The sequence below is a fragment of the Ctenopharyngodon idella genome, chromosome 2, assembly GCF_019924925.1.
Source record: "Ctenopharyngodon idella isolate HZGC_01 chromosome 2, HZGC01, whole genome shotgun sequence".
In the NCBI taxonomy this organism is placed as follows: domain Eukaryota; kingdom Metazoa; phylum Chordata; class Actinopteri; order Cypriniformes; family Xenocyprididae; genus Ctenopharyngodon; species Ctenopharyngodon idella.
In genome coordinates this window covers 7,372,133-7,388,542 of record NC_067221.1, presented here as the reverse complement: position 1 = coordinate 7,388,542, position 16,410 = coordinate 7,372,133, and the positions used below count along the sequence as shown (strand labels likewise).

Sequence of the window (16,410 nt, the reverse complement as noted above, 5' to 3'; positions counted from 1 at the left end):
CAACTAATTCAGTCATTGTCAAGTAAAGGAGAAGGTCTCAGATGAACTCCTCCCCTTAAAGCTGCAGTCCATAAAGTTGCAAATCCATAATCAAAACAATAATGAAATAGCATTTGAAGCCTAGATGTGTCAGATATGAATATGTAGGTCAGGAATTTTACTGTAGTACTCTAATAACCTTTTTTGTTGCAATCAGAATGTATTAAAAAACATGGAAATGTTTGTTCTCTATTTTGCCCTCTTAATTTTAGTCAGTGTATACCTACTGCTGATTGCATTAAAAACTGAAATTTCTTTGAGTGAGTCGTTAAATGATTCATTTAACTGATTTTCTATAACTCATTCATTCAGCAACAAAACAAGCAACTGTTTTTATGAGTGATTCACTGAATCATTCAATCAATTCGTTAAAAAACATTTTTGTTTGTTTGCTGGGAGATGCTGCAATTCTTTTGTGGCTTCGTTTGTAAGCTTACTAATTAATCACTAAAATGACCAGATTTAAACATTCCATCTTGTGTTCACTGTAGGCCACATGCCATTCTTTATTTCCAGCAGGTGTTACAATGTTCTGCAGTTTGGCACTGTGGTTTATAAAGACACAAGTGTGGTTTGATATATATTTGATAACTTACTGTTCAAAGCAAGTTTTCTGAGAGAGGTTTTGTAAAGCCTCTGAGGCACTTTATATCACTGGGCTGCTGCTGCTAGAGAACAATAATAGAGAGCTGAATCTGACAGAGTCACACTTTTAATAGTCAGTGAGGTGGATGTCTGAGATGTAGTTGATTCAAATCGAGGGTCTGGTATGTTCTTATATGTCTCTGATCGTCCACCTTTCACCAGCACAAATTGAGGCTGTGTGTTAAACTGTCTGTACCAGTAAAGGCGAACATAGCTGCTGCTTGAATCGTATGAACACTCGAGTGTCACAGAATCTCCTTCTGTACTGATAACACTGGTCCTCTCGCCACTGGGTCCAATTCGATCTTGACAGATAACACCTGGAAGGAGATACAATATTAAAATTAAGACGTGTATAGATACTTAAAAATCTGAATAAGCATACAAATTATGTATTGGAATGGTGGATTGTACCTGATGCTATAATGAGAATCACCAGATATTTTTCTTTTTGTTGACTGGCCATTTGGACTCTTTCCATGATCACATCAGATGAGTCTAAGTGTTTCTTGAGAGGTTGATCTTGTCTTGGGGTGAATGAAAAAGCAGGAAGTACAAGTGATGTCAACTTGTCATACATCATCTGCATTTCTCTAAGACTTGTAAGTCCCACAAAGAAAAATAAAGATCAAATATTTAAATGAGTTGACTGTTCCAAATATTTCCAGCAGGTGGCGATGTAATATAAAAATACTATACTTCTGCTGAGCATAATTGTATACATCTGCACTTTTGAACCTATTACTAATATTAAAAACTAATACTTTAGTAGTTGTTGAGTTATGTAGTTGAGTAGTGTTTGTTATTATTCTGTTTTTCCCTTAAAAACTATTTTAATACTATCATAACACTATTTTATTGATTTATTGATTGCTTCCAAAAATGTGTTTTTAAAATATGGACATGGTTTTGTTTTATTTTTTATTTATTTATTTGCAGATATTTTATGTAGACATGCAATGCATTGTACATTCACCTACAGTGTTGCTGTTGAGAGGGTTTTTGTACAGTGTTCTAGTGTTTCCTGTCACTGTGGGCACCAGGGCACAGTAGTAAATTGCAGAGTCTGTCACTTTAGCCGTGGAGATCTCCAGATACACGTGGGTTTTCTTTTCATTCAGTTTTGCAGAGAATCGAGGATCTTGATCCACAATTTCTGACTTTTGTGAAACTTTTCCTGAAGATTGGATAATGTCCAGAAGAAATTCAGGAGCTGATCCGGGATATTGGCGATACCACTGTAGTGTGGATGCTGAGGAGTAGTTACAGGACAGAGTAACATTTTCTCCCTCTTTCTCATAAACCTTAGTCTGGACTGGCATGATATTCGCAAAACTGCCACCTTCAAAATCAAGAATCAAAATTCATGGAAATATAATGTACATAAAATAAAAAAACATAAACAACACACTTATTAATAACAAGACAAAGTAATAGAAGAGACAAACAAATATTCTGTCTGCAAAGGAATACTTACATAAAAGAGAACAAATCAAACCAGTTAAGAAGAGCAACATGTTGATGATAAGCAGGATGAAGTTTCAGTTCAGCAAAAACTGTTCAACTAAACTTTGCATTCTTTCCTTGTCAAACAGAAGATGTCTGAAGCAAGCTCCTCCCCTTAAAACTGCAGATGAAACAGAATTGACAGAGCGACAGTATAGAGGTAACATGGACACACAGGTCAGACGTTTTGTTGTAGAGCTGGTCAGAATGGCTGTCTGTTTAAAGAAAAACATGAGTTAAAGCTTATGACACTCCTTAAGAGACTCTTTAATGTTCTTATCAAGGACTGTAAGGACAATTAATTCACCTCCTCTCTTTATTAAACAGTTTACTTCCAATGCAGATCTGTGCAAGCACAACTATTTAGTTCACAGGAATGTTGTAATTTGGCCTATCTTATGTTTTAACACAACTGTCTCACATTTTGTTCTGTTGCAGCTTATGATATGAAAAAAGCCTATAAATGTTACTGGCAAATCCAGTTGTCTAATATTGTCTTGATGGTGATGTGTGATCTTGTTGGAGTTTTTGTACAGTGTAGTTTGATTTCCTGTCACTGTGGGCTCCAGAGCACAGTAGAACATCACTGAGTCTGTCACTTCAGCAGAGGAGATCTCCAGATACACATGGGTTTTCTCTTCATTTAGTTTTGCAGAGAATCGAGGATCTAAATCAACGACTTCAGACTTATGTAAAACTTTCCCAGTAGCATATTGAATGACAAAAAGATATTTTGGAGCTTGTCCGGGATATTGGCGATACCACTGTAGACTATATGCTGAAGAAGAGTAGTTACAAGACAGAGTAATATTTGCTCCCTCTGGACGGGACATCTCATTTTGGACTGGAGTGATGAGATTCCCCAAAGTGCCACCTGCAAGAGTCAAAATTCATGCGACATCATGTAATAATTTATTGAAACATCATAATACTTAAGTTGTTAGTTTAAAATAGTAATAACAATAATTCAGTATATGTAATCCATAATACGTACACACAAGGCAACAAAGGAAAACGTGCAAGGAGAGAATCATTTTGCACAATGTATTCAGCACAAACTGCTGTTCAACTAATTCAGTCATTGTCAAGTAAAGGAGAAGGTCTCAGATGAACTCCTCCCCTTAAAGCTGCAGTCCATAAAGCTGCAAATCCATAATCAAAATAATAATGAAATAGCATTTGAAGGGTTTAGGAAGCAGTGTCCTCCAGCTTTAGATGGTTAATGATGAGAAATGTGGATGTCTTTGACGTTGCAGAATCATAGCGAAGATCTATGCTTTGAAAGCGTGTCTCTGATCATGCACCCTTGAGCAATTAAAACTCAGGTGCCTGTCTTGGGATCAGTCTACCCCATAAGAGCAAAGCATGAGGGCTGCTTGATTCATACAAGCATGTGAGAGTCGCAGATTCCCCTCTCTACCAATGACAGTTTTGGTTTTTGGTGCAATATGAGCACAGAAAGTGATTTCTGCAAAAAACATCAATGGACATTTAAGCAAGAAAATGCAAAACTGTTTGTTTGATGTTGAAGTAATAGTGTATTTGTACCTGACAGAAATGTGAGACAGATGAGAAGTGATGCAGACATCTCCAACTTGTACAGTAATTATACCCAGAACATTTGAGCAGCGAATCCTTTGTTTGTGTTGTCAGATTTTTATAAATGCAAGTGTATTACTGTTAGTGTTTGATTGGCTCATCCCATCTTGAATTATATAACCACAATGCAGTATTGATGCAGTTCCATTATCCAAACACAGAACCAGTAGGTGGCGAAAAGTGACTGGAATTTCTTTTAGTGAGTCATTACCAGAACTGTGATTCATTCAGTCTTCATTGAATCATTCATCCATTCTATTATTTCATTCAACAAAGCTGATGCATTCATGAACAAAACAAGCAACTGTTTTTATGAGTGATTCACTGAATCATTCACTCAATCAATTCGTTCAAAACAGTTTGTTTGCTTGGACTGCGATTCTTTTGTAGCTTCATTTGCGTTGACGGAGCAAAAACAATTGGCAGTGTTTCTAAAGTGTAAGTTACTCAGTATTTACATGTTGTTAATATTTAGAACCAACCATGCTGATAATATATAAAGCTTACTTATTAATCACTAAAGTGACCTGATTTAAACATTTCAGTTCGTGTTTACTGTAGGCCACATGCAACTCTTTATTTCCAGCAGGTGTTACCATATCCTGCAGTTTTGCTTTGTGGTTTGTAAAGACACAAATGTGGTTTGATAATTATGTGATAACTTACTGTTCAATGCAAGTTTTCCCGAGTGAGTTTTTGTAAAGCCTCTCAGGCACTTTGTAACACTGGGCTGCCTGATACTATTAATTAGAGCACAGTAATAGAGAGCTGAATCTGACAAAGTTATACTTTTAATAGTCAGTGAGGTGGATGTCTGGGATGAAGTTGATTCAAATCGAGGGTCTGGTATGATCTTATATCTCTCTGATCGTCCGCCTTTCACCAGCACAAATTGAGGCTGTGTGTTAGTAAACTGTCTGTACCAATAAAAGAGAACATAGCTGCTGCTTGAATCGTATGAACACTCGAGTGTCACAGAATCTCCTTCTGTACTGATAACACTGGTCCTCTCGCCACTGGGTCCAATCTGATCTTGACAGATAACACCTGGAAGGAGATACATTATTAAAATTAAGACTTGTATAGATATTTAAAGATCTTGAATAAGCATACAAATTATGTATTGGAATGGTGGATTGTACCTGATGCTATAAGGAGAATCACCAGATATTTTTCTGTTTGTTGACTGGCCATTTTTACTCTTTCCATGATCACATCAGATGAGTCTCAGTGTTTCTTGAGAGGTTGATCTTGTCTTGGGGTGAATGAAAAAGCAGGAAGTACAAGTGATGTCAACTTGTCATACATCATCTGCATTTCTTGTAGTTCCCACAAAGAACAAAAAAGATCAAATATTTCAATGAGTTGACTGTTCCTACGATTTCCAGCAGGTGGGGATCTAATATCATAAACATACTACAGTTTACTTCTGCTGAGCATAATTTTATACATCTGTACTCTTGTACATGAAAGCCTGAGTAGTGTTCTTATCATTCAGGTTTTTATTATTTTATTATTGAACTATTTTAATACTATCATAAAACTATTTTATTGATTTGTTGTTTCCAAAAATATGTATTTAAAAATAGGTTTTGTTTTATTTTTTATTTATTTATTTGCAGATATTTTATGTAGACATACAATGCATTGTACATTCACCTACAGTGTTGCTGTTGAGAGGGTTTTTGTACAGTGTTCTAGTGTTTCCTGTCACTGTGGACTCCAGGGCACAGTAGTAAATTGCAGAGTCTGTCACTTTAGCTGTGGAGATCTCCAGATACATGTGGGTTTTCTTTTCATTCAGTTTTGCAGAGAATCGAGGATCTAGACTGACAATTTCTGATATTTGTGTAACTATCCCAGTAGCATATTGAATGACAAAAAGATATTTTGGAGCTTGTCCGGGATATTGGCGATACCACTGTAGAGTATATGCTGCTGAAGAGGAGTAGTTACAAGACAGAGTAATATTTGCTCCCTCTGGACGGGACATCTCATTTTGGACTGGAGTGATGACATTCCCCAAAGTGCCACCTGCAAGAGTCAAAATTCATGCAACATCATTAATTCATTGAAACATCATAACAATTAAGTTGTTAGTTTAAAATAGTAATGACAATAATTCAGTATGTAATCCATAATACGTACACACAAGGCAACAAAGGAAAATGTGCAGGCAGAGAATCATTTTGCACGATGTATTCAGCACAAACTGCTGTTCAACTAATTCAGTCATTGTCAAGTAAAGGAGAAGGTCTCAGATGAACTCCTCCCCTTAAAGCTGCAGTTCATAAAGCTGCAAATCCATAATCAAAACAATAATGAAATAGCATTTGAAGCCTAGATGTGTCAGATATGAATATGTAGGTCAGAAGTTTTACTGTAGTACTCTAATAACCTTTTTGTTGCAATCAGAAGGTATTAAAAAAAACATGGAAATGTTTGTTCTCTATTTTGCCCTCTTAATTTTAGTCAGTGTATACCTACTGCTGATTGCATTAAAAACTGAAATTTCTTTGAGTGAGTCCTTAAATGATTAATTCAACTGATTCATCTATAATTCATTCATTCATGAACAAAACAAGCAACTGTTTTTATGAGTGATTCACTGAATCATTCACTCAATCAATTCGTTCAAAAACATTTTTTGCTGGGAGATGCTGCAATTCTTTTGTGGCTTCATTTGTAAGCTTACTAATAAATCACTAAAATTACCAGATTTAAACATTCCAGCTCATGTTTACTGTAGGCCACATGCCACTCTTCATTTCCAGCAGGTGTTACAATGTTCTGCAGTTTGGCACTGTGGTTTATAAAGACACAAGTGTGGTTTGATATATATTTGATAACTTACTGTTCAAAGCAAGTTTTCTGAGTGAGTTTTTGTAAAGCCTCTGAGGCACTTTGTATCACTGGGCTGCTGCTGTTACTCTTAGAGCACAATAATAGAGAGCTGAATCTGACAGAGTCACACTTTTAATAGTCAGTGAGGTGGATGTCTGAGATGTACTTGATTCAAATCGAGGGTCTGGTATATTCTTGTATGTCTCTGACCGTCCACCTTTCGCCAGCACAAATTGAGGCTGTGTGTTAAACTGTCTGTACCAGTAAAGAAGAACATAGCTGCTGCTTGAATCGTATGAACACTCGAGTGTCACAGAATCTCCTTCTGTACTGATAACACTGGTCCTCTCGCCACTGGGTCCAATTCGATCTACAAGTGATGTCAACTTGTCATACATCATCTGCATTTCTTGTAGTTCCCACAAAGAACAAAAAAGATCAAATATTTCAGTGAGTTGACTGTTCCTACGATTTCCAGCAGGTGGGGATCTAATATCATAAACATACTACAGTTTACTTCTGCTGAGCATAATTTTATACATCTGTACTCTTGTACATGAAAGCCTGAGTAGTGTTCTTATCATTCAGTTTTTTATTATTGAACTATTTTAATACTATCATAAAACTATTTTATTGATTTATTGTTTCCAAAAATATGTATTTAAAAATAGGTTTTGTTTTATTTTATATTTTTTTATTTGCAGATATTTTGTGTAGACATGCAATGCATTGTACATTCACCTACAGTGTTGCTGTTGAGAGGGTTTTTGTACAGTGTTCTAGTGTTTCCTGTCACTGTGGGCACCAGGGCACAGTAGTAAATTGCAGAGTCTGTCACTTTAGCTGTGGAGATCTCCAGATACATGTGGGTTTTCTTTTCATTCAGTTTTGCAGAGAATCGAGGATCTAGACTGACAATTTCTGATATTTGTGTAACTTTCCCAGTAGCATATTGAATGACAAAAAGATATTTTGGAGCTTGTCCGGGATATTGGCGATACCACTGTAGACTATATGCTGAAGAAGAGTAGTTACAAGACAGAGTAATATTTGCTCCCTCTGGACGGGACATCTCATTTTGGACTGGAGTGATGACATTCCCCAAAGTGCCACCTGCAAGAGTCAAAATTCATGTAACATCATGTAATAATTTATTGAAACATCATAACAATTACATTGTTAGTTTAAAATAGTAATGACAATAATTCAGTATATGTAATCCATAATACGTACACACAAGGCAACAAAGGAGAATGTGCAGGCAGAGAATCATTTTGCACGATGTATTCAGCACAAACTGCTGTTCAACTAATTCAGTCATTGTCAAGTAAAGGAGAAGGTCTCAGATGAACTCCTCCCCTTAAAGCTGCAGTTCATAAAGCTGCAAATCCATAATCAAAATAATAATGAAATAGCATTTGAAGCCTAGATGTGTCAGATATGAACACGTACAGTAGGTCAGGAGTTTTACTGTAGTACTCTAATAACCTTTTTGTTGCAATCAGAAGGTATTAAAAAACATGGAAATGTTTGGTGCTCTCTGTTTTGGTCTCTTAATTTTAGTCTGTATATCTACTGCTGATAGCATTAAAAACTGAAATACACAGTTTAATTGTAATTTATCTAAATTTATGCTTGGGCAAATAGTGTTCACTGGGATTTTTAGCAAGGAAAACTTATTCTCAGAGGTTCTTTTATGGGAAGGTTTTTAAAAAAAACAATGAATTATAATCTTCTTAATCCTCTTTATAGTTTCCTCCTAGCACACAGTTTTTTCTTCCAGCAGGTGTTAGATTTTTTTGTGTTGTGGTTTACACAAGATAAAGCTGTGGTTTAAATCATATTTGAATCGTTTTTTAAAAGGCAAAATCTACATGTGAGTTTTTGTAAAGCCTCTCAGGCATTTTGTATCACTGGGTGTCAACTCTTAGAGCACAATAATAGAGAGCTGAATCTGACAGAGTCACACTGTTAATAATGAGTTCAGTGGATGATTGGGATGTAGTCGACTGAAACCGTTGACGGTCTGGTATATTCTCATAACTGCTTCGTGACTGAGCACCTTTATACAGTAAATATTCTGGTTCTTTATTAGGATACTGTCTGTACCAGTAAAGCAAAATAAAACTGCTGCTTGAATCATACGAGCAGCTCAGAGTTACACGCTCTTCTTCATTTCTGTAAATATTAGTTTCCTTGTCTTTTGGTTCAATGCTGTCAGACAGAAATCCTGCAAGAGAAATGGACAAATTTCACAACAGGTCACCTTGTCTACTTATCCAAAAATGTATAAGATTTATAAATGAAAATTACAATACCAAAAATAGTTTCTTCAACAAACTGTGATGTCATTATTGTAATATAGAATTACATTTAAAAAATATAGCCAAAACATTTTATATTTGAGTCTGTTTAGATTAAACGTTTTATACCTGGCACAGATAGAAGAATCAGTAGAAAGCATCTCTCCATGTTGAGAAGATTTACTAACTGGCTTTATAAACTGAAGCTAAACAGTAAATGTATGATTGTAGTAGCCTATTGTGAAGCTTTCATGTGGGTGTGGTTTATTTAGACCACCTTCTCTGTCTTTCCTTATTAAAACCTGAGATGTTTGTCCCTTCATAGGAATATCTCAGAAAAATAACTATGCTTCTTGTTGAATAAGTATATCTTCCTCCACTAATTCAGTTTTATCATCTAGTGTGACTGTGATTGTTCACTATCTTACTATAAGTCATTCAAAGCTAAACAAAATAGAGGCTATTTAGTGTTAGAGTCAGAGAGTTAGAATATTCAATATTTGATAGTGTTTGTGCCTGTATCATTATTGTAGTCTAATGCCAAATCTTGTTATGGTATGTTGATTGATATTTTTATAAATGATTGATCAAGTGCATTTTGTGAGGAAAAACTAAATACTGAGGCCTATACCCATACCTTTAAAATCTATCACAAAATTATTGATTTCAATAAATTTCACAATCCTTTGGGAAACATGTATAGTTTACATGTCATCCAAGGAATTATATTTTGCATTGAGGACATGAAGCCTGTTTAGACCATTAGGATTATTAGCAATGAGTATTTATTTTCATGACACTAAAGAAAGATATATTCAGAAGACAAAAGTACCGTCTTCTGTTGTTTCTTTCACACATGCTTTCATTATACAGTTGATTGTCCTCTCTGAAATGTTTAATGTACACACACAGACACAGCACCCCCCAGTGGTGATGTGACACACTTTGGGATAGAATATACTCACATGTTAGAGAACAAAGCAAAACCAAAACCAAAAGGATCATTTTTAGGATGATGTTTTAGTTCAGTTCATCTGCAGGACAAAGTGTTACTGAAGTAAACCTTCATTCATTGTCTAGCAGAGGATTTCTCCAGCTATAGCACCTCCTCTTAAAGCTACAGTCTTCATATTCAAATAATCTGCTGTAAGAGTGATTTGCAATTTGCAAAAGTGACACTAGAAACATGTATAAATTGCTTATACATTTGATTTGACTCATTTTGACAAGCAAAGTCAGTCAAATGAAGGAGCAGTTTATAATTTATGAATCACCAGCAAGAACACTAAGTAACAGTAATTTTTTTTTTTATATCAATAATTTCCCAATGAAACCGTTATACAGTATTTAATTCATCTCAATTAAATTTTAACAGGTATTAACATATCCTGTTATTCACAGAGCCTTTGTGGTTCATATATAAGAACAGCTGTGGTTTGATTTATAGTTGATAAATACTGTTCAACTTCAAAACAATAATTTTGTCTAATTTTATGTGAGTTTTTGTAAAGCCTCTCAGGTGTTTTGTATTACTGGGGCACTACATGAAATGTGCAGTAATAAAAAAAAATGTAATGTTAAGTCACATTTGTCAGGTTTACAGTATGACAGTAATTCAAGGTTTAGCAGAATCTAGTAGAATATGTATTATGTATGTTTTATTTTGATATCTTTTCATTTTTCTCTGATTTGCCTTTATAACTTGAACTAAATTTCCTCTAACCACACACAGGTGTTTCCACAATTATATTGTGTGAATTATAGATTGTGGGTTTGATGTGGCTTAAGATCAAAGTGAAAAATAATTTTCAGTTTTTGTACAGCTTCACATAGACTTTGTATCACTGGGCGTCAACTCTTAGAGCACAGTAATAGAGAGCTGAATCTGACAGAGTCACACCATTAATCTTGAGTTCAGTGGATGTTTGAGATGTAGTCGACTGAAAGTGAGGATCTGGTATATCCTCAATATTGCTCCATGATCGAGCACCTTTCCGCAGTAAATACTGAGGTTCTCTGTTTGGAAACTGTCTGTACCAGTAAAGCATAACATAAGTATTACTGCTGCTTGTATCATATGTACAGCTCAGTGTCACAGACTCTCCTTCTGTCCTGATTATATTTTCCTTGTCTTTTGGTTTAATGCTGTCAGCAAATACACCTGCAAGAGAATTAATTATATTTCATAAAAGTTTAATTAAACCCCTGTCCTTTCTGTTGTTACAGTAACAGTGCTATGAATGAACAACATTAAAAATTAACAAAATATGTCAGCATTATCTACTAAATAAGTATGTGCATAAATAACACTTTAAATTTTCAATATATTTAGTCTAGTGCTGATAAATGAAGTGCACTTTACCTGGTACTGTTATAAGAATCAGCAGAATACATCTCTCCATGGTGGGAAATTTACTAATAAACTATAGTTGTATCAGTATATGCTTTATGATTTTAAATTGAAAGGTAAATGTATGAATGTAATGGAGAGTTGTTTGTGCAGCTACAGTATATTGTCTGTAAATGTGGGTGTGGTTTGAGTTTCTAATATTTAAACCACCTTCTGTCTTACCACATTAAAACTGAGATAACTGTCAGTTAATAGGATTTTTTCTTGATCTGTTGCACTTGATCTATTATATATAGTTCAGAGTCTCTTTGTGTGTTTGATATCTTTGATTATTCTGCCCTCTGTATTCTGTGTTTAGGGAAAAATATCATTAGCTTTTCAAAAGTAAATAGTAATTCACTCACTTGTATCTATAGTTTTTGTTGGAACTTCACCCCCTAGTGGCAGATGACAAACATTTACATGTTTCACAAAACTGATGCATTTATAATGGAGACTAAATACAGGGCCGGCCCAAGCCTTTATGGGGCCCTAAGCAGAATTTTATTTGGGGGCCCCTCGGTTAGAATAACTTAAGATAAACAGTATCTTCTTATATAAAAAATAAATATAAATGTACGATTTTTGTTTTTCTGCAATATATGTTGCGATATGAAATAAATTTAACAGATTACTTGAATAGCTCTATTTGGAAAGAATAATTCTAGAACGATTGGGGTGATTTAAATGAAATAAATGGGTTTTTTATATTTTTCAGGTAGGTATTCAGGTCCAGAAAATGAATAATCAAATGTAAAATAACTCTGCATAGTCTTCACTGTATAAACTGAATATAATTAATCTGTGTTAAAGACATTTTTTTTTCTTTGTATTTTGTTGTTTGTTAACATTCATGAAACAGAAAGCATCAAGCCTGCTGTGACTTTAAGTCCGAATGCACGGATCGTTTATAATGATACACATTCGTTGTCTTTGTTTGTATATGTCCGTTCAAGCACAAATAGATGCGGAAGTGGTCCGAACGAAATTCGGAGTTCACGTGCATCTGCGCGGCTCCGTGTGACAGGACCTAAACACGTGCAACTTTGGTGAAACTTCGCAATTCCTTTTATGTGACTATCGTGGATGCGCACATCGCGATGTCGATGCTAAAACGATGCATCGTGCAGCCCTAATGTGATATGAATATACGTCGAGTTGTACAGTATTATTGGGGCAGAGGCACTAGAACTGCAACTGATCAAGCTGTCATTTCATATGCTCTTGGGGGCCCCAAGCAGCCGCTTAGTTTGCTTATGCCTTGGGCCGGCTCTGACTAAATAATTGCAAAATTGCTGCTCCTAAACAGTAGACAGGAATTTATTATAATTAATAACTTTTGTTTCAGAATTTCAGAAATGTTTTCCCAGGTTTACACTATATTGCCTTTAATGGGGAAAATATTAATTTTAAGAAGACTGTGAAAGAAAAGCATGACAGTTTGTTTCAGAATAAAGTGTGATTTTAAATCACTCTTGTTTAATCATTTCATTTTAAAATTCATGAACATTACCAATGCATTTTAATCAACAGTGTACGTCTGTAATTTTTAAAACAAAGTTCAGAGTAAATTAATAATCAAATAGTAATTCTATAGCACAATTATATATTCTAAATGCACGCCTTCACGTGTATGATTGCTAGACATCATTGCAAGTTTGTGACTTAATAGTTTTTCAGGTTTTTGTACAGTGTTCTTGTGTTTCCTGTGACTGTGGGCCTCAGAGCACAGTAATACAGAGCAGAGTCTGATACTGCAGCAGAGGAGATCTCCAGATACACACTGTTGGCTTCTTTTCTGTGACTGATGGATATTCCAGGAACTGGAGGATTAGCATGATTAACGTGTCCTGAATAATCCAGTATGAGGAACTGTGGCGGTGAACCTGCATATTGTCGATACCAGTGAAGACTATCAACAGAACCGCTGTAGTTACAAGAGAGTTTGACACTCTCGGTCTCAGAGGCAAATGCTGCATCACTGTATGGAGTGATGACCTCTTTAGCTCTGTTACCTACAACAAAAACCTATTTCAGCATGTTTAAAATGAGATATGATGATGTAATGACACATGTAAGATTTTACCTTCTGTTAAAGTCAGCAATATAAGTACACAAGTGAACATGATGGTAGTTGCTGCTTGCCTGAGTGATGCTGTATGTGATGCTGATCACTGAACTAATGTGTTTCACAGGCCTGTGTTAAGCTCCGCCTTCTGACAAAACCCTCTTATATGTACAGAAATTAACATATATTATGAAGGATAAATACCTAAAATATTTTGCACTTGTTATTTTTCAAGTTAATGTAATTTCTCAAATGTTTAATGTACTTAAACTGGGATATGATGTGTTTTATGCTCTTTGCTCCAGTTTTTGCTCAGTATTATTCAGTTTCCTGTCACTGTGGGCTCCAGGGCACAGTAGTACATCGCTGAGTCTGTCACTTTAGCAGAGGAGATGATCAGATCCACATGGGTTTTCTTTTCATTCAGTTTTCCAGAGAATCTGGGATCTAGATCTAAAATTTTGGATTTTTGAGAAACTTTCCCTGTAGCATGAAATATGACTAAAAGGTATTCAGGAGCTGAGTTGGGATACTGGCGATACCACTGCAGACTAACTGCTGAGGAGTAGCTACAGGACAGAGTTATATTGTTCCCCTCCGTCCCAAACATCTCAGTTTGGACTGGTGTGATTTCATTCCCAAAACTGACACCTGCAGGAAGATGGAATTCAAGATTAAATCAACATTTCACATGCCACAGCAGAACAGACAGAAAACAAGAAATCCTGACACACTTTGGGATAGAATATACTCACATGTTAGAGAACAAAGCAAAACCAAAACCAAAAGGATCATTTTTAGGATGATGTTTTAGTTCAGTTCATCTGCAGGACAAAGTGTTACTGAAGTAAACCTTCATTCATTGTCTAGCAGAGGATTTCTCCAGCTATAGCACCTCCTCTTAAAGCTACAGTCTTCATATTCAAATAATCTGCTGTAAGAGTGATACTTTTATTATTATTCATTAAGTTTATTATTCAGACAATATTGTAATTTGGTCTGTTGATGTGACATTTGCAAAAGTGACACTAGAAACATGTATAAATTGCTTATACATTTGATTTGACTCATTTTGACAGGCAAAGTCAGTCAAATGAAGGAGCAGTTTATAATTTATGAAACACCTGCAAGAACACTAAATAACTTTTTATAGCACTAATTACCCAGTGAGACCATTATACTTTATTTAATTCATCTCAATTAAATTTTTTACTGTTGTAACCATATCCTGTTATTCACAGAGCCTTTGTGGTTCATGTAAGAACAGCTGTGGTTTGATTTATCGTTGATGAAATACTGTTCAACTTCAAAACAATAATTTTGTGTATGAGTTTTTGTAAAGCCTCTCAGGTGTTTTGTATTATTGGGGCACTACATGAAATGTGCAGTAATAAATAATTATGTAATTTTAAGTCACATTTGTCAAGCTAATTGTGATGTACAGTATGTAAATAATTCAGGATGGTTCTATATATCTTGTAGAATATGTATTATGTATCTTTTATTTTGATCTCATTTCATTTTTCTCTATTTTTTCTTTACAACTTGAAATGCATTTCCTCTAACCACACACAGGTGTTTCCACACCTATATTGTGTGAATTATAGATTGTGGGTTTGATGCGGCTTAAGATGAAAGTGAAAAATGATTTTCAGTTTTTGTACGGCTTCACATAGACTTTGTATCACTGGGCGTCAACTCTTAGAGCACAATAATAGAGAGCTGAATCTGACAGAGTCACACTGTTAATAATGAGTTCAGTGGATGATTGGGATGTAGTCGACTGAAAGTGAGGATCTGGTATATCCTCACTATTGCTCCCTGATCGAGCACCTTTCCGCAGTAAATACTGAGGTTCTCTGTTTGGATACTGTCTGTACCAGTAAAGCATAGCATAACTGCTGCTTGCATCATATGTACAGCTCAGTGTCACAGACTCTCCTTCTGTCCTGATTATATTTTCCTTGTCTTTTGGTTTAATGCTGTCAGCAAATACACCTGCAAGAGAATTAATTATATTTAATAAAAGTTTAATTAAACCCCTGTCCTCTCTGTTGTTACAGTAACAATGCTGAATGATTAACATTGAAAATTAACAAAATATGTCAGCATTAAATAAGTATGTGCATAAATAACACTGTGAATCCTCAGTATATTTTAGTCTAGTGCTGATAAATGAAGTGGACTTTACCTGGTACTGTTATAAGAATCAGCAGAATACATCTCTCCATGGTGGGAAATTTACTAATAAACTATAGTCGTATCAGTATATGCTTTATGATTTTAAATTGAAAGGTAAATGAATGAATGTAATGGAGAGTTGTTTGTGCAGCTACAGTATATTGTCTGTAAATGTGGGTGTGGTTTGAGTTTCTGATATTTAAACCACCTTCTGTCTTACCACATTAAAACTGAGATAACTGTCAGTTAATAGGATTTTTTCTTGATCTGTTGCACTTGATCTATTATATATAGTTCAGAGTCTCTTTGTGTGTTTGGTATCTTTGATTATTCTGCCCTCTGTATTCTGTGTGTAGGGAAAAATACCATCAACTTTTCAAAAGTAAATAGTCATTCACTCATTTGCATCTATAGTTTTTGTTGTAACTTCACCCCCTAGTGGCAGATGACAAACATTTACATGTATCACAAAACTGAAGCATTCATATTGTGTTACGACCCTGTTTTTTTTTTTTTCTTCGCCTGGTTGTGGCAGTGTGGCGTCTGGATGTGACTTCAATGTTAAATTGGATAATTTATGGGTGGAGAGTATAAATATCTGGCTGATCTACCAAACAGTACCTCCTCTGGTAGAACGTGTTTCTCCAGAGAATAATTTGCTCCAACCTGTTTTCTTTTTGTTCTTAATTACTTATCAACCTTTCTTACCCACTGGATTCTTATTTTCTTTTGTTTATTTAATTCCCTAGACATTGTGTTATTTTGTTTGGAACAGATCATTTTGTAATAAATAACATTGCACTTCAAAGAACTCATTTGTTTGTGTGATCCTCTTT

General features: G+C 35.1%; 4 gene segments (V, D, J or C); all 4 read right to left on the bottom strand.

The window, feature by feature from the left end:
- Positions 1-690: 690 nt before the first annotated feature.
- Positions 691-1,165, bottom strand: LOC127499550 (T cell receptor alpha variable 38-2/delta variable 8-like). The segment is given in 2 exon segments: positions 691-1,004; positions 1,099-1,165. Coding segments are annotated over 2 exon segments (381 nt in total).
- Positions 1,166-3,530: 2,365 nt separating this feature from the next.
- On the bottom strand, positions 3,531-4,998 carry LOC127499541 (T cell receptor alpha variable 18-like). The segment is given in 3 exon segments: positions 3,531-3,658; positions 4,456-4,836; positions 4,932-4,998. Coding segments are annotated over 3 exon segments (576 nt in total).
- Positions 4,999-10,777: 5,779 nt separating this feature from the next.
- On the bottom strand, positions 10,778-11,401 carry LOC127499531 (T cell receptor alpha variable 3-like). The segment is given in 2 exon segments: positions 10,778-11,097; positions 11,299-11,401. Coding segments are annotated over 2 exon segments (360 nt in total).
- Positions 11,402-12,990: 1,589 nt separating this feature from the next.
- Positions 12,991-13,502, bottom strand: LOC127499507 (T cell receptor alpha variable 9-2-like). The segment is given in 2 exon segments: positions 12,991-13,340; positions 13,412-13,502. Coding segments are annotated over 2 exon segments (390 nt in total).
- Between the last annotated feature and the right edge of the window lie 2,908 nt (positions 13,503-16,410).